The following is a 22,648-nucleotide window of genomic DNA, read 5'->3' on the forward strand; positions in this document are numbered from 1 at the left end:
TGTGGACAAAGCTGAGAAAAAAACTTGGTGACATGTGTCAGTCTGTCGGAACGTCACTTGGTCATCTGATGACTAATTAGAAAGTGTAAATGATCTATCTTCGTCTATTCCATTGATTTGTATTTTCTCTCTTGTATCATTGGTTTCCTATATAGAAAGTTATGAACTTGTATGTATATCTACAGAAAGTAGCCAGTGTGTGGATTTAAGAATGTTTTGGGAGAAAAACCTTATTTCCCGACTTGATAGGAAAAAACTAATATTTATGTCAATATAACTAAATAATGAGAAAAATTTCGACCGTTTTGAAAACTCCTCTTATTTTTTTTGTTCATGAAAATATTGAAGTGGAACACAAACATTCTCAAGGCATGTTTCAGGCAATGGCAAGCTTAGTTGACATAACTTTTTGGAAGAAAAAAATGTTGGTTCTTGGTTGTTAAGTAAAACATCGTAAAGTGACGTAAATAAGTTTTATTAAGAAAAATAAAGCACGCGCTGCGTCACGAACAATAACAAATCAATAAAAATGCGTAGAGTTAGTTAAATTATCAAAAATAGGGTACACATATTATAATATTTGAACGCTCACGAATTAAAACTTAATTGGAAGATTCCTCGTATATGGTCGGCCCTTTTGGTTTCTGGGTGGTTGGCGCAGTTGTCGCGTTTAGCACTTGACGCAGTGCGGTTTGCCAGTTTTCGCGTCCAACTTGTAGGATTGGTCCTTCATGATGGGTTTCTCGCATTTCTGTAACAGTCACGCACCGACGTTTCGATATTAGATTTTATAGTGTCCGAACGCCCTCTGGGGCTAGTTAGTATACATACCACAACACACTGCATAGCTCGGCTGTCAGTTTTAAGGGTATAGCTTAATGCTAAAGTAGAGTATTGATAATTTCTAAATTTTTGTGTCTTGATCAAAACGGTTATGATTACAACACTTTTTTCCTAAATAACCAAATCTGTATCTCTCTGAAAGTAAAAAAATAGAACACTCCTATATGGTACAAATGTTCTAAAGGTAGGAAAAACTAGAATTTTGGGGTGAGTGACTTCTCACTCTAACCCCAAAGATCGTTTTTTTTTTACTTTTTGCATTGAAAATTTTCAAATTGACGGCCTGTAATAACCAAATTTGTTACACTCATGATCACAAGTATGATATACACTATATCGAACAATTTTGATAGTTTTTGCTTCAGAGAGGTTATAATTGAAAGCGCGTGCAGCTCAAGCAGTCAATCTAGTGGGTTATTTACATGTTTATTACAAATCAAACAAAACAAAAATCACACAACAAAAAAGATTGTTTAAAAAAACACCAGAATTTATTGCTAAATTCGCGTCATCCAAAATCCCATATAGTAATAGTCGAGTATAATTTTGAAAGAAAATACGCACATAATTAGCTGGTGTGGTTTATTTATGATTTTTCAAATTAATGACGCTGGGTAACACACAAAATTTCCAGGTAGCCCAATCTACTATACAGTCTAGCTAAATATACAGAAAGCTGCTAAGTATGGAATCACAAAAAAAAATAAATACTTCACTGAACACTGTCATATTAATTAAAAAAGTGCTTTAAAATAAAATTTAGCATTCGACGCATTTTGGTTTTCCATTGTCCACCTGGAAGGACTTGTCCGTGGTGATCTCTTTGTCGCATTTCTGCAAAAACAAAAAACACACATCCAAAAAACGGGTATTTTGGCCTCAAAATTAAACTACCAAAATGTGTGGTGGGTCCAGGGGGCTGCCTTGTGTCTAATTTACTTAGATTATTTAACCGATTTTTGTTAATGTCATAACATTAATAAATAGAACATTTAAAGCTCAAAGTTGATTGTTTAGCTGAACATTCCAAAAAAAAAAACATGTACGTGCTGAATAAGTATTAGTAAAATATAAAGATCATTCTCAAAAAAAAAAAAAGTTACTATAGGGGGTGAGGGGGTAAAAGCGGTACAGTTTTAGGTGAACTAGTGATACCGCTCATTTTTTTTTTTGTATGTATATTGAAAAAAGAAACCATGACCAACTTTTTAAGTAAATAAGAAAGTTGGCGAAGGAATCTAAACTACTGGCCAATTGAAACAAATTGCTCAATTTTTTCAATTTGAGTTAAAATATTGTGAAAACGAAACAAGATAAATATTAAGCTAGTCTATACAAAGTGATATATTAGGATTAATTGGTTACATTAAAAAAATCATTTTTATATCTCATAGCTCCTTATCAAATTGGAAGTAATATTATATCAATACAGAGTTGATCTATCAGATTAGAGATATTTGTATTATTTTTGATCTTTGCTATTTTTGAGGTTTCAGCGGCTATAAAAAGCCAATCAAATGTTTGTTTTGAACTGCTTTTTTACCTCGTGCTAACTGCAACACGATTGAACGGATACAGGGTGTTCAAAAAACAGAAAGCCATTTGGTCTCGTGCAAAATTCCATAAGACTTTTTTCTTGAAAATAGCATCAAAATATACAGGGTGGGCAAAAAACAAAAAAAAAACGTTCAAAACCTAACGCGCACTTTTGACGAATACAATTTTTGTCAAGAATACTATTTTGGATTTTGATCATTTTACGTTTTACGAAGGAACTTTGATCTTAAAATATTTTAACTCAAATTTATTCGAATAATTTGACGTTTCAATTGACCAGCAGTATAATTTTACCATAGCGCACTAATTGGAAAAATTGGCAACGCGGCTTTAAAGTATCCAGTTTTTTTAACGGTGCGTTGCCAGTTTGTCACTATGGTAAAACTGTCTAGTTAAGGAAACAAAAAAAAACCAGCCATAACTAAACACAGAAACTTACCGAACACCGGAAGCACATCTGGTGCCATTTTGCATCCAAAGCGATGACAGCCTTGTCAGCGATAGGCTTCGAGCACCCCTTGCACCTATCCGCGTGTTTTGACAGATAGCACTTTTGACAGAAGGGGGCGCCGTTCACGTCCATGAATTGGGTTCCAATCAGTTTGGTTTTGCAGCCGCCGCAAATGAAGTGGTCCTCGTGCCAGTTGACACCCATTGCTTGGACGCATTTCTAAGTATCGATGTAAAATGTTAACATTTTGCTAGCTATCCAGCAAGTTGGGTTTGTTAGTTAGTGAACACGACTTACGTCCAAAATTGGTTCGTCGCAATAGTGACATTTTGCCGCTTGTCGGATGTTACAAGACGAACAAAGAGGTTTCTCGTCTTTTATGGAAAACTTGGTTTCGGTGATTGGTTGGTCACAAGAGCCGCATGTAAAATGTTCTGGATGCCATGCCTTGCCCATAGCGGTCAACACGCTCTACAAAGCGATTGGTTAGCTGGCTAGGTGTTAGTTTGGTTAAGAGCGATGAGCGCCATTTAAAAAACTAATTTGGTTGGAATCATATCATCATCATCATATTGTTACAGACAGAAAACTAGTTGTTCTTTTGATCATTCAAGTTTTGAGTATTTGACAGGTCAATTTCTGGTAATGTTGGTCAAAAAACCAACCAAAAAAAATGATAATTTCATCTAATATTTACTTTAACACAAATAGAGACAGGCTTTTACGTAACAAACAGATTTTGAGAAGAAGGTGAGTTACATAAAATAGAAGTTTCCAAAAGGTGTTTATTTGACGTTTATCATCCAACTACTAACCCATTACAAGTAATTTCCTATGATTTTTTATAGTAACAATATGCATATTATATGGTTGATATGTATCTTACAACTGGTTAAAATGTAGCCATTTTGCTTATTCTTCATACTTCGTACCAAATAAACAAAAACTCGTTTCAATGTTAGACTAAAAACTCACGCATTATTTAATAGAAGCTTATTAGAAAAATACTCTTACCCCCGTGATAGTTTCCTTGCATTGGGCACAAGTTTTGGGTTCGTTGGAAGCTGGGGCACTCTGCAAAATAAAAACTCTCAATTAGTTCATCGCATAGTTCTGAAAAAAATCGCAATATTCTAAGTTAAAAACCGTACCATAATGCGAATCGGATTGAAATTTGACAATATGTCAACCTCTGAGGGGCACCAGGAGCTGAATGACACCACCAGTACGAAACTGGCGCCGCAAAAACTCACCCGAATCGATTATTTAAACGCTAAACTAGGCTATTTTCAGCATCTGAATCACGATAGGAAGTTGAAAATACCTGGTGTTGGTACAAGATAAGGGTTTTATTAAGGTTGGGAAAACTGCATTCGATATGAAATCCATACAGAGTGTAACTTTGTCCCTTTCAGCTTTAAAAGTGATTATCCGTTGCACTTTTTCGTACCCACGGTAAACTGATACAGTTTACAGTCAATCCTTAGTATTAAGTTACTCACACCTTTAATCTGTTGTACTGAATCACTGTTAATAAAGCTGATAAGTGGAGGCTATGTTACATTGTTTGTGCATACAAATTGGGATGACTAGGACATTCATACGAATATATCATCCAGCAAAATGTATTGTATTCTACGATTGTCGACTACGTGGTGAATGAAACACCCTGTATGTCTTTCTCTTTGTCTCAATGTTGCCACGAACTTTCTAGGGTATTAGAAAGTGTAATTGAAATATAAGATTTTCTTTTTCTATTAAATTTTATTAAAGACCTTTTTCCTATTTAAAACAAAATTCCGCTCGCAAAGTGGAGGTTCCAGGCGACCAGATCCTCCGCAGCTGTTGTACGGGACACAATTCAGGGTTCAATTCAACCTTACGAACCCTTAACAATTAATTAAGTACAAAAACATACTGTACATTAATTCAGATTAAAAAAAAACAGAGTTTTTACAAACAAAATTTTCGAAATAACCGCGCAAACCGCTGAGACATCAAGATGACAGGTGTGCTCGTTTCAGGTGACGTGAAAATGCGAGTAACTCGAATAAGTTACTCTCACGACGCATTCTCAGAATTAATCCGAGTTTAATTGTGATCTCTACGTTAGATGGTAGATAAAATTAATAAACTAATTATCAGTACAAAACACGGACTTTCCGCTTATTAGTTTACCCGCATATAAATTTTAAACAAAAGCAAAAAAAACCGGGAGTAACACGAGGTCGTTAAAATCGATCACTGACATCCAAAAACTATTACCATAACCTGAGTTATTAGGCATTTACGAATATTCTACCGGTAGATACCTGTTTAACCTAGAGCGTTCGAAAATTGTTTTTGGTAACTACCATTGCATGAATATACAGGTACCATAGGTAAAGGTAATAGGTAAGCGACCATAGGAAAACCGTGTAACTGACAGAGAAACGTAGATAATTGCATGCGTGGGACAAAGACAGTAAACGGAAAAAATACCAAGTAGGCCATATTTTCAGTACGCTGTAGCAGTAAAAAAGTAGTAAAAATTAATTTTGTCCACGGTATTCGATACTTGGCGTTTGGCAACAGCGCGCTGAAAATACGGCCTACTTGATATTTTTTTCGTTTACTGTCTTTGTCCCACGCATGCAATTATCTACGTTTCTCTGTCAGTTACACGGTTTTCCTAGAGAGGTTCCGTCGGTAAATTAAGAAAAAAGTGACTTTTGACAGGTTTTCCCTTAAAATTTAGAATCATAACCTCAAAAATTAGTTTATGGTTGACGGTTTGGCGGTTTGTTCCACAGTTTAGCAAGCTTATGATAGTGACCTGTTAAATTAAAATGGATATTGGAATATGTTCTGTTTGCGAGATGGAGGGAGAGTATGCCGATATTATAAAACATTTCAACAATGAACATCTGGATGCCAGATCTCAAAGACATAGGATTACCAATCGCGTTCTAAAATTCATTCAACCCTAATGAACCAGATCCTTAAAAGTTACACCGATTGCGGTAAACGATGGAATTAGCAGGTATAATTTTCGTAATTGCCTATTGACTAAACGCGGTTTGTTTACAAATGAAAATTAGGAAAACCCAAGAAAAGAGTTCAATATAAGTGACTTACAAGGGAATGATGAAAAAAGAAAAAATCAACGCCAATTGAAATGGAGCCAATACCGGATTAGCTAAATACAATAATATTATAAACATTACAAGTAAGTTCCTGACAATTAGGTGAATGAGTGCACTGTTAAATTAATTAAAAATTGCTAAAATGCATTGAAATAACAAAGTTAATAACTGATCATTACTAGTGCCGAAAAGTGAACGTTACAATGTGTGAAATTTAACTAGTGATGGGTCCAATTACTGGCCGTATACTGTGTTTTTGGCAGTTTAAACTTTGGCACCGCTTTTCTCCCTGACTGTACAAAATTTTGTAGTGTTTTTTCATGTTATTGGATAGGAAATTTAATGAGGATTCTAAAAATATTCTTAAAACAGTCATTTTCTCACTCCAAGTGGGTTTGACAAGCAAATTTGTGACTCTCGTCTGGCAACAACTGTCAAAATTTGCAATTTCTGGTAGCAACAAATGTTATATTGGCAGCATTCGTTTTGACGCTCCAGGGAGGGCATCTGACGTCACAATTACGTAATTTGACAGTTGGTTCAATTATGGTTTTGTTAAATTATGTCATCGTGACATAAAATTCGCTCTGCTCGCTTCATGGAGCATGAAAACAAATTTCCTCTACAGGAACACCTCATAAAACCTTTTAGTGGCTATCATGTTTTTGCAAGAAACACTATGCTTTTATACTTTGATAAACAATGCAATAAATGAACGATAATTATTGTTTTTACAGAAAACCAGTGGCAAGGAAAAGGTCTTAATGAAACTGTTGCAATACACTTTGAAAGCGCATCAGAACGAGGGAGCGGTAACCGAAGATCACAAATCGCAAATAGCCGACATTGCAAATTTACTACAGGGCGAAGACAAAGACGAAATGTGGCAGAAGATTGCTGAAAGTCTGGAAAACGACGGCAGTACAACCGTAAACGACCAGCAGCTCACTTTGAAAGTAGTGAAAAGTCACTACAGTTTGACCGATGGGGAGTTGAGTGCTCGCGCTCTACAGACGAAGAAAGAGTGAGTATTTAAGTAAGAGGAAGTTTCGTTGAAAACCACTATGTTTATGGGTGTCGAGTTTCTGCGTGTGATTAACTTTCTGCGTCCCCAGGTCTAAAATTAAGTTTGTTTTGGTGTGCGAATATCTAGGCCAAGTTTTGGAAACAAAATGGGGGCACTCTTTCAGCTGTTAAGCTTTTTCACTGATTTGTTGGCGGATTTTCAAAAAAAATGCCGCGCGTTGAGCAATAAGCAGGTTTGATTTCAGTGCGTAACGGGCGCAAAATTTATTAACTTGACAACCCTGTGTAGAGTCCACTAGCGAAATGGTATTTCCAAACTTTTTAAAATTACTGAATTGTCGAACCTAAAAATAGTGAGAAACTACTATAAACTAAAAGGGGCGGAGCTCCGTCCTGTGGTTCTCCCTGATAGTTTACTGCTCATAACCCGGCAACAGCTCGCCGGATCCTGACCGAATTTTCACAGATTTTTTTTGTCCGACCCCACTAAATCAATGTAAAGCCAGAGTTTTTAAGCCGTTACTGTCAAAATTTTGGAAGAGCGCAGCTAGTTAGTCGATCGAAAAACCAGTAATGTGTGGATGGGTCTGAATGTGTGCGTTAAACGATTCTTGGATGCAACAAAAAGAGGACGACAACGTTACAACATCAAACAACCAAAAAAAAAAAAAATCTCAAAAATAGTTATATACATACACCTTGTGGTCGGTTTCGATTACGGTTGTTGAAGAGCTGCAACAAAAGCAGGATGATCAACACAAAATTCACTTTTCCGTTGCAAAGGAGCGTGGTTTATGAAGAAGTATAGATAAATGCAAGAAAGAGATAGATAATTTGTGAGAATACTCTTTAGATTTGATCTTCATTTTGTATGATTTTTTAATCCATCCTGTAGAACCCGTTTTATAAATGTTTACCTAAAATGGGTATTATAATTGAAATGTTATTATACTATACCCACTTTGCTTCCAAAAAAAAAACAATCTTAAATGAATGAATTTAAAACAATTAAGTAAAAATAAACCCATTTTTTAAATGGTCCTCAATCACCAAACTGGCGAAAACGTCTAAAGAATAATATGGATTGGATTATAAAACAAATAAAGTGCAATTTTTTTGGGGTCACCCTGTATAATATGCAGTTTAACTCTCTTACTTAAATTGAGTAGCTTTAAGTGTAATCTTTCTAATCCTGCTCTTCTTTCCCAAAATACCTAGGGAAATGGTTGAATTAACGAGAGAAGTAAAAATAACCCAACTTTTGAAACTTTGCACTAAATTTTGTAAACCGTCGTCCTTAATCATCAAACTGGCGAAAACGTCTAGAGATATTGACTACAAGACGCATTTAAGGTTATTTTAAAACTTAAAAAGTCCTCTACAAGATTGTATTGAGGCGTTTTGCCCTTAAGGGCCTTCTTAAGATGTTACAAGGCAAAAAGTCCTTTTAGACTGAGCGTAGTGGGGTAGTTTGTGATTGGTTAAACTTGTTTCTTGACCAATCACAAACTACACATGTGGAATGTGGACTTACCATTAAATTAACGACATATTTTACTTCTTAACGAATTAGTGTCTAGGTCGAGGAAGGGCAAAATATCGCAATAATTATAGCTTTTAAAAATGATTATAAACGCATTTTTAACCCCGTCTTATCGTTCTCCGTAATGTGTATTGTCACAGCATAAATATTCGCTGAATTGTTTTGTTGCTTGCTTAGACTTTTTAAAACATATAATTCTCACAATAGTCTGGTAAGTTTGTCAACAAGTTGTTTAATCAAATTTCCATGAAGTGATTAGCACTGGGATAAATGAAAATTAGTCACCGGACAACATTCAGCGGTCAAATATTCGAAAAGCAACTCACCATGTCGTTTTGTAGCTGTTTAAGCCTTTTAGGTACACTGCGTACTTGAGCGATTAAAGGATCAATACGCGCGCGTAATTTTGATGCGACTGAAGGACGCGCGCGAAAATCTGAAAATTTTTGGAAAGCGCCCGTTTTCCGGCCCCACCAAAGAAAAACCCACGCGAATTGTTATACCGGTCGTCGTGTTTTGATGCAAAGATAAATCTGTGTTTGCACTGCGTCGCTCGAGACTGAATGACGTTCATGCAGATGTAGTTTTAGCCTTAGACAATACTAAAACCCACTTGAATTTTGAAGGTTGTTTCACACTGTATTAGTCAAGTACTACAGTAGCAAGGACGGTAAACAGCAAGCATGTATCCTGACGTCACAGTAAAGTCTCGGGGGCGCAATACGCTAAATATGATCGACTGCAATCGGTTAAGAAACGCGCAATCTCCCACTTGATGGTGACGTAAAAGTCGTCAGCGACCCCAGCCGATAAGGGTGCGTATTCTTGAAACGAGGGAAGGGAATTATCAAGAGAAAGACCTGTAGAATGTGACCGTAACCCGCCATTGTCAGCTTCTTCTGTCACATTCTATCAACACTTCTCTTAAGAATTCCGTTCCCTGCTTTCAAGAATAGGCCCTCAAGGCAACATTTCTCTTATGGGATTAAGCAATCCTTTACTGTTTACCGTTCTTGCTACAGTAGCTGGCTGATGCGGACACGCGGTATATTAGCCTAGTGCAGCTGTCCTGTCTCGTTCTTTTCTACTAAGATTTAACAAATCGGACAACAAAATGTTTTTGGAGTTAAAAGTGCAAGCTCAAAAGTTATAATTATAGAACTTGGCTTGTTGGATTGGATTTTACTTGCCGCTCATTTTAATTCCTTCAAATTTTAGGAAATTTGATGCTAAATTCAATTTGGCTAAGTTGCTTTTATGTCTTAAAGTCGATTTGTAAGCAGTAATCCGTTAATAAAGCTTGGTTCACATGAATCCGGAACATTCGCGGAATGCGGACAGCGGAAAATCTGTCCGTCTATCCGGACCGGACTGCATATTTTGAAATTTTCCGCGCGTAAACGTCGTAATCATGACATTCATGACAGGGACAGAAAACAAAACAGAAACAGCAAAGCAAATAGGTCCGTGAAGATGAACGAAACCGATTTTAACACTACGCTAATTGATTTTGTCCAAAGTTACCCCATTTTGTGGGATTCTAAGCACCCTCAACACAAGGATAATAATGCCTTGAAGAAGGCTTGGCTTCAGATTGCCAATCGAATGAAAACAATAGGTATTCGGTACAGTCAGAGAGAAAAGCGCTGTCAAAGTTTGAACTAGCAGAAACACAGTTTGAAAAGACAGTCAGCGACAAAATCGTCTGTAAAACCTACTTGGAATGAGAAAATAACAGTTTTATCCACATTTTTGGAATCCTTATTAAGTTTCCTATCTACTAACCTAACAAAACACAAAAAAATCGAGTATAGTCAGTTAGAAAAACAGTATCAAAGTTTGAACTGCCAAAAACACAGTTTGAAAGGACAGTCAGAGACAAAATAGCCTGTAAAACCCATTTGGAATGAGAAAATGACAGTTTTAAGCACATTTTTGGAATCCTCATTAAATTTCCTATCCACTAACCTAAAAAAACACTACCAAATTGAGTACAGTAGGAGAGAAAAAAAGTGTCAAAATTTGAACTAACAGAAACATAGTTTGAAAGGACAGTCAAGGACAAAATCGCCTGTAAAACCCATTTGTAGTGTGAAAATGACAGTTTTAAGCACATTTTTGGAATCCTTATTAAATTTCCTATCCAATAGCCTAAAAAAACACTAAAAAATCGAGTATAGTCAGTTAGAAAAACAGTGTCAAAATTTGAACTGCTAGAAACACAGTTTGAAAGGACAGTAAAGGACAAAATCGCCTGTAAATTCCACATGTAGTGTGAAAATGACAGTTTTAAGCACATTTTTGGAATCCTTATTAAATTTCCTATCCAAAAGCCTAAAAAAATATCCCTAAATTCGGTACAGTCAGGGAGAAAAGTGCTGCCAAAGTTTGAAAATACAGTCAGCGACAAAATCGTCTGTTAAACTCACTTGGAGTGAGAAAATGACAGTTTTAAGCACATTTTTGGAATCCTCATTAAATTTCCTATCTACTAACCTAAAAAAACACTACCAAATTGAGTACAGTCAGAGAGAAAAACAGTGTCAAAGTTTGAACTAACAGAAACACAGTTTGAAAGGACAGTCAAGGACAAAATCGCCTGTAAAACCCATTTGTGGTGTGAAAATGACAGTTTTAAGCACATTTTTGGAATCCTCATTAAATTTCCTATCTACTAACCTAAAAAAACACTACCAAATTGAGTACAGTAGGAGAGAAAAAAAGTGTCAAAATTTGAACTAACAGAAACATAGTTTGAAAGGACAGTCAAGGACAAAATCGCCTGTAAAACCCACTTGTAGTGTGAAAATGACAGTTTTAAGCACATTTTTGGAATCCTTATTAAATTTCCTATCCAATAGTCTAAAAAAACACTAAAAAATCGAGTATAGTCAGTTAGAAAAACAGTGTCAAAATTTGAATTGCTAGAAACACAGTTTGAAAGGACAGTAAAGGACAAAATCGCCTGTAAAATCCACATGTAGTGTGAAAATGACAGTTTTAAGCACATTTTTGGAATCCTTATTAAATTTCCTATTCAATAGCCTAAAAAAATATCCCTAAATTCGGTACAGTCAGGGAGAAAAGTGCTGCCAAAGTTTGAAAATACAGTCAGCGACAAAATCGTCTGTTAAACTTACTTGGAGTGAGAAAATGACAGTTTTAAGCACATTTTTGGAATCCTCATTAAATTTCCTATCTACTAACCTAAAAAAACACTACCAAATTGAGTACAGTCAGAGAGAAAAACAGTGTCAAAGTTTGAACTAACAGAAACACAGTTTGAAAGGACAGTCAAGGACAAAATCGCCTGTAAAACCCATTTGTGGTGTGAAAATGACAGTTTTAAGCACATTTTTGGAATCCTCATTAAATTTCCTATCTACTAACCTAAAAAAACACTACCAAATTGATTACAGTCAGAGAGAAAAACAGTGTCAAAGTTTGAACTAACAGAAACACAGTTTGAAAGGACAGTCAAGGACAAAATCGCCTGTAAAACCCATTTGTGGTGTGAAAATGACAGTTTTAAGCACATTTTTGGAATCCTCATTAAATTTCCTATCTACTAACCTAAAAAAACACTACCAAATTGAGTACAGTCAGAGAGAAAAACAGTGTCAAAGTGTGCTTTTCCTATTTGATAACGAAAACCATAATTCACTCGAGTTATGATGATTGTTTTAATTTCATCATTTCTTCTATGAGGATATTGTCTTTCTAATTTGATTAATTCATTTACTGACATTTTTTCTAGCAATTGTAGGTGAATGATTCGCAAAAACCAATACAGACATTCTGCCTGTGTCTAATTGCAAACGAGATACATGGCTAACAAAGTTTCTATTTTTCGACCAATTTAATTGATTCGGCCCATTAAAACGTACATTATTCACCTGCCTGGCTGTTTGGGTCTCACGTAGGCGGTTTTTTGAGGTTAGTTTCTACCGTCTTACTGTCCCGATAATTTTTCAAAAACAGAAAGTTGTGCTGGGAAGCCTGTTATACAGGTGTGGTAAATCCAAAACCGACCATAGGAAAACCGCGTAACGGACAGAGAAACGTACACTATTGCATGCGCGGGACTAAGACAGAAAACGAAAAAAATATCAAGTAGGCCATATTTTTAGCGCGCTGTTGCCAAACGCCGTAAGTAATTTTGTCGAGGGTATTGAATACTTAAGGCGTTTGGCAACAGCGCGCTAAAAATATGGCCTACTTGATATTTTTTTCGTTTTCTGTCTTAGTCCCGCGCATGCAATAATGTACGTTTCTCTGTCCGTTACGCGGTTTTCCTATGGTCGGTTTTGGATTTACCACACCTGTATAATAGTTCTCTGTTAGGACAAGTTAACTGTTATAATATCAGTCTGCACAGCTATTGTGGTTAGTAGAATGAATATCTTTAAAACTTGCGTGGTAAACGTAGCGGATTCAAAAAGCATAATAACATTATTGCGAACTATTTACGCGAAAATCGTAGAAACTATGCCAAAAGCAATAGACGAAAATAGAGCCTTTGACAGCGGTTGCATGCGGGTGGTTGTTGTTTTTTTTAAGTGGAATTCTGGGAAAACGATAAATCACACAGTTTCAACGCTCGGCTATTAAATCAATATTGATTTAAGTGCTCCGAACATTTCTAATTACCCAAAAGATCTGTCAATTGGCGAAAAAACTTTCTGTTCATTACTCAGTGTGAAATCCAATTTTTTTTTGTGAAAGGAATCTATTGAATTTCGACTTGTTGGCAAGTAATCCGATAGTGAATCAGCCGATCCGTTGCCATTAAAAATTTCTTAGATCCCACGCGGTTTTTTACTAAATTATTTTCGACGGTAAAGTTAGGTCAGTAAGATCCGCGCCTGAATCATTCGACCGACCACTTTTATGAAAAATACCTTAAATGGTGTTTTAACCACATCGAACGCAAGAAAAAAACAAAATAACTGTCAGGGCCGTCTCGTCCGCCCGATTTACGTACACTTGACTTTCACGACGATAACGAAAAAGCACACTTACTTCCTGATTAGTTTTATTAATTTTTGCGGGCGGGAATTGCCTGGTAGTGGGCAACATCCATCTGCCGGGGAACTAGAAAATAAAGGTCGCCATTTTGGTTTTTTTTTTAAATATTATTGCATATGGAATGGAATATTGAAGTAAACAGAAGCATGCTACTTTTTATGGAAAAATGTTTTCTGTTCATATTCATAATATCAGTTCATATACAGGTGTGGTAAATCCAAAACCGACCATAGGAAAACCGTGTAACGGACAGAGAAACGTAGGTATTTGCACGCGCGGGAGAAAGACAGAAAACGAAAAAATATCAAGTAGGCCATATTTTCAGCGCGCTGTTGCCAAACGCCATCACGCCCGCAGTATCACTACTAAAATTAAAAATTAATTTTGTCGACGGTATTGAATACTTGGCGTTTGGCAACAGCGCGCTGAAAATATGGCCTACTTGATATTTTTTTCGTGTTCTGTTTTCCTCCCGCGCATGCAATTACCTACGTTTCTCTGTCCGTTACACGGTTTTCCTATGGTCGGTTTTGGATTTACCACACCTGTATACAGGGTGTCCCACGATGAAAGACATCGATTAATATTGGAAAAAGTATAAATAGGAGAGATAATAGAGATTCTCAAATAAAACAAAATGGGTTGGATTTAGGTATAGGCATGTAAATTGAAACGTATAGTAATTTTTAATGCTCAAAATGATTACGTCATAAAAAATGTGGGTTTCTATTTAAAAAACTTGAAATTTTTCATTTTTTTTAGTGACAGGTTTATGATTTTTTTTTTGACGACCCTGTATACAAATGAGTCATTACACACCCTCAGTTTAATAAAACGATCCTTTATTTACAATAACCCAAAGTTTCATTGCAAAATTCAATACGGTTTTGACAGAGTACAAAAATATGTTGAACGTTGCAACTGTCACTTTTTTGGAAAAACATCAAATATTTCAAAAACGGCTAGAGATAGGCATAGGGTATTGTACACAAAAGTTGGTCAGAATTTTGTGAGGAATCCAAATATGTAGTAATATATAGGGTGTTCTATTTAAAATAAGAAAGTTGTGTTCGACTTGTGCAACCATCTTGAAAATATTTTAGTTAGATTGGGCATGCCGACATCAGTACCCTGCCAAATTTTCAAAACTCTCCTATTTATACTTTTTCCAACATCAATCGATGTCTTTCGTCGTGGGACACCCTGTATAATATTTTGATGTTAGTATGTTTCAACTAAGTCCCTAATATATGAAATTTCTTTGAAAAGTTTCTACTAAACTACAGGCCGATTGAAACGGATTTTGTCCGAATTTTACTTCTAGATCTACAAAAATGAGAAAAAGTAATTATTATTTTAAAATGTTTGATACTATTTATTTTTTTATGATTAGTACAAATATGATGTCAATTGAAAATATACTTTAAGTTACTCTAAATTATATGAATTGCGAAAACAGGACTTTCCATTTGGTCGTAGGTAAAGTATAGTACGTCACACGTGCTCTAAGGCATTTTACGCACTCATGGAATTACACACTCGCCGCTCGCGGCTTCGTGCGTAAAATGCTTCTTACAGCACTAGTTACGTAATATACTATTAATGAAGTATATGTTTGTAATTGAATCATTATGAGTTTTTAAGGTGGGTTCGATTATTGTGTGGTCCGTGACCGCGACCCACACTCCTTATTGTTTTGTTTCTAACAATGACTAAGGTCGTATGGTGTGTCGGCCATATTTAGAATTTTTGGCTTATTTGCGACGATTTCGCCCCCATTGTAACAGGCATATAATGGTGCGTAAACAAAATGACGGCCTCGACCGAGTGATTTCCTTATTTGCCGCTCGCGCAACTGTCCTAACTTAGGTAAACCAAAACCCAGTGAAAAAAAATGCAAATACCAGCGACCTCTGGTTGTGCGTGACGGTTAGTTTGGTCCGCTGGTGTTTGCACTGTAAAAAAATGGCCGCTTTACCTCTTCGATTTGAGTTTTGGATTGGGAACACCCCTAGAAACATAACAGATCGTTCATCAGATGAAATGTTGAGTGTGTGTTTTATGTGATGAGTTAACTAATAAATTATAGAAAGTGAAAGGTACAAAAAGTGTAAAAAGCACATAAAGCGTTCTATAAACTGTCAACTGTCAAAATAAATATACTTACCATTGTGATTATTTCACTTTAATGCAGTTAAGACAACTAAAAGCGTTCGGTTGAATTTTCGCTATTTTACACTTGTTTGTATTATAAGTGATCTAATATTGGTGGAAGTTTATCTATCGATAACGTTTATTAAAGGGATTAAAAATTTTGTTGTTCTGGTTTTTTCTCCGTAATATAGGTTAAATAACGCAAATAATTAAGTCACCCCCAGACGGCCAGTTACTGGACCTTAGAGTAATAACCAATCAATTTGTCGTCATAAACACCAAATCTGGCAACGTTTCTGCACCACTAATTTTATTTAAAAACAGTTTTATTTTGCTGTTTACAACTACATTCTAGAAAACGAGTCAAGGAAATTTGAATTGTAGCCTATAGACCATTTCGAGGTGACATCACAAACGTCAAACGTAAGTCAGCCATATTGCCGGGGGGGCATACAGACCCACTAGTTTTAATGTAAACCATAGAAATGTTCGATTGAGTTCAGAAGATTGTAGAAAAATGCCGTCGTTTTGTTTGGTCGTGCGTTGTGGAAATAGAGCAGAAAGGGATAAAGTTTGATTTTTCAAGATTCCCAAAGCGTTGAAGAACCGGGGAGAACAACTAAACGCCTTGTCAAAAGAACGTCGACTTAAATGGGTTGCCGCTTCAAAACGTGGGGATTTAAGTAAAACCTTCCTTAATAATGCACGAATTTGTGCAAATCACTGTCTCAGGTATCTATTATTATTATTTGTCAGTAGTACAGCATCTAACGAAGTTAAATAAAATATTGTTTTAATTGTTGTCTATTTTGTCAGTTTTGTTTGGTTTTTTTAGGCAAACCAGCTAAATTGGAAGATAAGGACAATCCTGACTGGGTTCCTTCTGTAAATATGGGATATATATTATTACCAAAACCCAAAATGTACAAAGTATATAGCGGCATGTTCAAGCAGTTAAGCGTTAAACAAAACGTCTCATAATAGTAAGTTTTTGTACAAAAGTTATAATTTGTCTGTAATAAGACCTTTATATAGGAAGATGAGCATGAAGGTGAGAGAGCACGTTAGCTATGAACATGGACAGGGAACCCACTGCAGGTCCATCTACAGAAGTATCTGTAACTTACTTGGAACAACTTCAACAAATTGATGATAATAGCCAACTGAAAAGTGAACAAAATGCTGTGCATAAATTGTCTATCAGAAGATCTCAATTTTGCAAATCAAAAAATTATACATTGCAAGAAAAACTAAAATCGTCTGGCTTGTCAGAAGAGTCATTTAAAGATAATGATTCAAAAACATTATATTTTACAGGCTTTCCAAAAGCACAGATGATGTTTTTAGTTTTTAACAGTGTCTCTCCCTACATATCAACTAAATGTACTCTGCTTCCTTTTAAACAGTTTATTAAACACCAGGAAATCACAAATAACAATGAAAATCAATACAGCTAAATTCAGTTGTCTGCCCCCCCGGCAATATGGCTGCCGTCGAAAGCCAGTGTCAAAATGATCTATAGGTGGTGACTCAAAATGATCTATAGGTTGGGATCAATTTCTCCAAAATATTTTGGACTTTACGATGTTGCCAGATTAGTCCAGAAAAACGCCAACTTTTGATTTTCAAATTGAACACCCTGTTTCTAATCTCATCCTCGCAAAAAGGCTTACTAATTAATTTTGTAAAATTTGACCAAAAGACAATTTTCATCTTTAGAGAATAGAAAAAAATCATGATGATCATATGAAGAGTGAAAACGAATGCAACCTTTTTGATTTTTCTCTAAATTACACAACTTTGTGCATACAAACGAATTTATCGAGAAGTTGTGTGAAAGTGAAATATTATCTTAACTACATAAGCGTCTATTTTTAAGTTTATCGTTATTAGCCGACATTTTTCCATCTCGCTCGTCTTCTGGCAGGTTTCTATGCCTTTTTGCACTCGAAACCACGAAAAGCCGTTTAATTTATTTTTATAATCCTGGCGGTATTAGGCTAGCGTGACATTACCGGGATTAAACTTAACGTTTACGGGTTTATTGTCAAACAATTAGCGACTGTTTACATTAATATTGCCTCACTCCACGACACCTATGTGCACGTATACGTGTTCCTTAACGGTTTGATAATTTTCATTTTTAGATGTTGACGTAACTATTTCCATTATCAATTACACCGAAATAGGTATAACGTCTAGTCGGAATATAACGTTGACAATTGGATTGTTCGCTTGTAGCGATTAAATAAAATAAATAATGCATTTATCAAAAAAGTACCAAATCAGTAACCACTCGACTCTCTAACGCATAAAGTAAACGCACACTGACACAATTCCCGCGGAAACAAATTTTGTTGATAAACGATCGGTTTAACGGGAATAACAAATTGTTTTTTATTTTAGTTAAATAACCTACTTGACTCACCACTCGATTTAATTAATTTCTGATTGATATTTAAGTATTAAAGTGTACGGTTAATTATGTTCAAATTAACCTAATTTGAGCCAGAATGTTGAAACTGTTCATTGTCATTATTGAGCGAAAAGATTAAACATTTCATCTAAAAAAAATTAATTTAATTTTCCTTCGACAATCGGTCTGTTTGCAGAGGCAATCCCTGACTGATTTCCAACTTAGAAACAGTAAATGTCAAGTTTCAATTGGTTGTATGCTCACGTGACTATGACGTTTTCTGACTTGTGGCCAATGGATGTGTCTATTTCTCTGATTACTAGATTCTCTCTGCGAACAGACCTCATGTAGGACCTATTACACCGCCCTCTGTACAAGAAAGCCAAGAAGGTGCATGCCAAAAATTCCAATATGGCCGAAATAGTGGTTGACAGTTTACATTTGTTTGTATTGTGGAAATTGAGTTTTTCCATGATTAAATTAATTTTTAAGGTTTAAAGTCAAGACTTGGGATTACTTGCCAAAGTAATTTTTGTTTGCTATTATATATTGTTGTTTATATGTTTATTGTTCTAGTGAAAGTGTAGTTTGTGTTCATTTTATTGTGTTATCACTATCGTTATTGTTCCTACATTGTTCTATAATTTGTTGTTGGTTTTTTAACTTAAATTCTATTGCCTTTACAATATGCCGTCCACTTGTTGTTTGCCAAATTGTAAAAGCAATTTGGTAAAAGGCCCAAAAGTGTCAGTCTTTTACTCTCCAAAAGACCCTGCTCGAACCCAAAAGTGGTTGAAAGCTTTGAACTGGAATGATTTTACTCCAACACAATACTCAGTGGTAAGTACAATATGCTTTCTCATTCAGTAAACTTATTGCCTCTTACATACATAAGTGAGTTACATTTTGAGGCCGCCTGCATTTTGAGAGCAACAAAGGTTTACTCTGAAGAAACAGGACAGCTTTTAGAAGTTCTATTGGCACATTTACATTTTAAAAGAAAGGTCTTGGTAATAATATAAAACCCATTTACCAGTTTTGCTTACCTAGCTTCAAAGATTTCCAAATTTACAACATTAGTTTGTTGTACTTTCCAGGACAAAGGCTTCTAACCAAACTTGCTTTGGCTGGACTTACTATTGGGTATAAAAAGCCATATCTATACATATCTGGATCAGGAATGAAGCGTTTGATTTTTCATTCACAACTTCTAATCAACTACACGAAAAAATTAAAAAAAACATATTTTCTACTGCATCTGCATAGGTTTGTGTATAAAACGAAAACCGCTAACGCCGCCATTAAAAGTGACATTCTAGGCTTTCTGGTACAAAGGGCGGTGGACTAGTTGATTGCAAGTTGTGAGTGAAAAATCAAAAAAAGGTTCATTCCTGATCCAGATATGTATAGACAGAGCTTTTTTATACACAATCAAGTCCAGCCTAAACAAATTGGTTAGAACATTTGTCCTGAAAAGTACAACAAACAGCAAACTAGTTCAAACACTGTTCAATGTAAGAAAATCTGTAAATCCTTGAAACTAGGTAAGCAAAACTGGTAAATGGTCAGTATGTAAAATGAAACTCACATACCTGTGCATGTAACAAGACACTAATAAATTTACTGTACTAGAAAGCACTTGTACTTACCATTGAGTACAGTGTTGGAGTAAAATCAAAGTGTTCAACCACTGTTGAGATAGATCCGGTTTTTGTAAAGTAAAAAACTGACACGGTTGGGCTTTTTCCTGAATTGCTGTTACAATGTGGCTTGAAAAACTTGATGAACGGCAGCAAACAAAACTAACTTACGCAAATAACCTCAAGTTTTGATTTTAAACCGTAAAAATCCATCTAATCCTCAAAAAACTCAATTTCCACAAAACTGTCACCACTATTTCCGCCATGTTGAAATTTTTGACAAGCACCTTCTAGGCTTTCTAGTATAGTAGGCGGTGTCTTAACCAATCGTTTAAATTCGGCGTTGGCGCTGTCCGCAATAGGCGTTTGTTGACAGTTTCTTCAAACTTTTCCCGTTTTAACTTAAATTTATCGATTCGGTTATTATTTTGTGTGAATTGTATTTGGGTTTTTAAATTTTTTGATATTTTCGGTAACCGAGAATGTCTTAACAATTTAGCGGACAGTGGCTGATTTTGAGGCTGATAGATGTGTCAAGTGACACAGAGAATTGCTGCTTACCTTACTTTGCAGGTTTACCATCAAGAAAATAACACACACAGTCCAAAATCACTACCAACACCAGCCTGCACGATCCAAATAAAGTAATTTTCCGAGTAATTAACGACACTGATTTATATTTTCGGCTCTCGTTCACATTTTGCTTTTTAGCAGCTTAACCTCACTCTTGTGTGAGTCTTGTCAAATCGGTAAACAACTGTCAAGTGTCAATGTCAATCAATATGTTTCTATCCTTTGCTAACATTAAAAACACACTGATGCCATGTTGCCGAATGCTATCGTGAAAAAGGTATTGATATTGACAGACAAAACAATTTTCTGCCACAAAGCCAGTCACGTAGAAAATACGGCGCAAGTTTACATGTCAAACATTCGCGTAAATCTCAGCACAGTGGGAAGTTTGTGATTGGTCAAAAAAGACAGACTGACAGATGTCAGTAAATGTCGTTTTAATGTTAATAATTAATTATATTTTGTTGTGTATTAAGAAAAAGAAACAAACATTTGTCTGCCGGTTAGGCAACACACCATATACAGTCTATCGGACCCCTACGAGTTTTGGCAACTATATCTGGTCATTTTCTAACCAACCAACTCTTATATTAATCGCTTTCATTAATACACTCGTTGGTTAAATAACAGTTAACCAATGACGTCACAAGGGTGTGTCCTTTTTGGTATTTTTCAAACTGCTGTATTTCACGTGACCGTAGGAAAAAAAAGTTTAGAATCCCTTAAAAAAAACTACAAAATGTATGTCCGAAAGTTTGGCAACGCAGCCTGATGTTGACATCTGTCATTTGATTACGTCTATGGCGGATTGCACCAAAGACTTTTTTTAAGTTTGTTTATAGGTGTTCTTTTAATCTGTGACATTCAAAACTCTGTTTTGATTAAGAAAGGGTGAATACGACGTAGAACTGAAAAATGTAAAAATATATAGAGTGTCTCTTTTTGAAATATAGCACGTATCCGAATCATAGTAGTGTCAAAACAGCCACGTGACCATAATAATGTGAACTGTTGCGCATTTTAAATTTCAATGAAATCTGAGGCTAATCCTGTTATACTAAAGGCATTTTTTTAAATTTATCAGAGTTACACAGTGCGTCGCATACAAATATATAGAATATCTAGTTATACAAACATTTTATAATGGCATGCTATCTTTTAAAACGGTCTTTAGTACCTTTCACTTTCAAGAAACACGCAAAACAACTAATTACAGAGTGATTTACGATGTTATAGAGAAATAAAGGCAATTATACTTCTGTTAACGGTTTTATTTGAGCAAGTACACTGGATACATCACTCTTTTTGTGTTTTTTTGTACTATCTCTAGTTTCTGTACTCTTGGACTGCGGAAACAGCCTCCATAATGGTGCAACAAATACCTATTGCATAAAGAAAGTTTAAAAAAAAAAAAAAACCTATTAACGCACAAATGGTTCTGTAATATTTTTACGCCTCTTAGGGTTTTAACCATTTTTACGGCCTGTCCCTCAGGACAACGGACAATAAATTCGTTCCTAAATATTTAAAGTTTTGTATCGTAAATCACCCTGTTGTATTCACTCACGAAAAATTTGAAACTGCCTTTCGAAGAAGCTTTTTGCCTCCCATTTTAGAGAGAGGGCAGTTTAAAAAATTCCGTACGTATCTTGAGCTATGAGATAGAAAATACAAAAACACTACATACCATTTTTTTATAAACCGCAAGTCTACTGTCTCTGGTAAGTAACTAGATGACACGAAACATACAAACAAATGCACCCACACATTCACACACACGCATTACTAACCGAAACCGCATAACCATACCAGGAAACAGTTTTCCAAGCACGCTTTAAGCATTGTGTATTATACAGAGTATTCATTATTTTATTACGGAGCATGTTCCCTATAAAAGCATTTTCTTTTTTCGATTAGAACAGATCGTGTGTGATTGCGGCCACCCTGTATATCGCAAACTCAATGAATTGGGTTCCTAATTATAATTAAACAATATATTGACTTACCATAGCGGACGAAAAGGAAAGTCACCGTTATAAATAGTTCCGCCTTACAAGGATTTAAACGGACGACACCTTGTCAATTAATTAATTTAAGCTATTAATAAAGATGAACTATTTTGCACCGTTCCTTGCTTTTATATCGGCCTTTATCTTCCCTCAAGTGGCAGATGCATTTTTTTCTCAAAAAATTAATTGATTTAAACGATTTTTGATGACGGTGATTATCACTCTATTACTAGATTTAATAAAAAATATAAATTGAGTGTTGCTTTTTGGAATTTGTTCTTAT

General features: G+C 35.5%; 2 protein-coding genes and 1 long non-coding RNA gene across 20 annotated transcripts in view; 2 read left to right on the top strand and 1 right to left on the bottom strand.

Annotated features, from left to right (window-relative positions):
• LOC145734385 (uncharacterized) overlaps positions 1-22,648 on the top strand; it is a 30,191-nt gene that overhangs the window by 4,751 nt on the left and 2,792 nt on the right. For both annotated transcript variants that reach the window (XM_081987807.1, XM_081987718.1), the window contains exon 8: positions 6,714-7,000. In XM_081987807.1, coding sequence (XP_081843933.1) covers positions 6,714-7,000 — 287 coding nt within the window. The remainder of the gene's footprint in view (positions 1-6,713; positions 7,001-22,648) is intronic.
• On the bottom strand, positions 460-22,452 carry LOC145735325 (transforming growth factor beta-1-induced transcript 1 protein-like). 17 transcript variants are annotated; one of them, XM_081989279.1, is made up of 7 exons: positions 22,363-22,380; positions 15,552-15,584; positions 13,568-13,639; positions 3,866-3,925; positions 3,149-3,322; positions 2,840-3,070; positions 460-751 (listed from the first exon to the last, which is right to left on the bottom strand). In XM_081989279.1, exons 1-7 carry the CDS (start codon positions 22,363-22,365, stop codon positions 671-673), a joined length of 654 nt encoding a protein of 217 aa, XP_081845405.1. In that variant the 5' UTR covers positions 22,366-22,380; the 3' UTR covers positions 460-670. The 17 variants fall into 17 exon arrangements, with proteins under 17 accessions (XP_081845405.1, XP_081845485.1, XP_081845334.1 ...); XM_081989359.1 differs by lacking the exon at positions 22,363-22,380 and adding an exon at positions 22,044-22,061; XM_081989208.1 differs by lacking the exon at positions 22,363-22,380 and adding an exon at positions 15,741-15,758.
• LOC145736575 (uncharacterized) lies at positions 15,518-18,301 on the top strand. Its single transcript, XR_014180047.1, has 3 exons — positions 15,518-16,459; positions 16,563-16,710; positions 16,763-18,301. It is a non-coding gene; the product is annotated as an uncharacterized LOC145736575 (long non-coding RNA).

This window comes from Ips typographus, linkage group LG1 (genome assembly GCF_016097725.1).
Source record: "Ips typographus isolate SLU linkage group LG1, UJ_Ityp_2.0, whole genome shotgun sequence".
Lineage (NCBI taxonomy): Eukaryota > Metazoa > Arthropoda > Insecta > Coleoptera > Curculionidae > Ips > Ips typographus.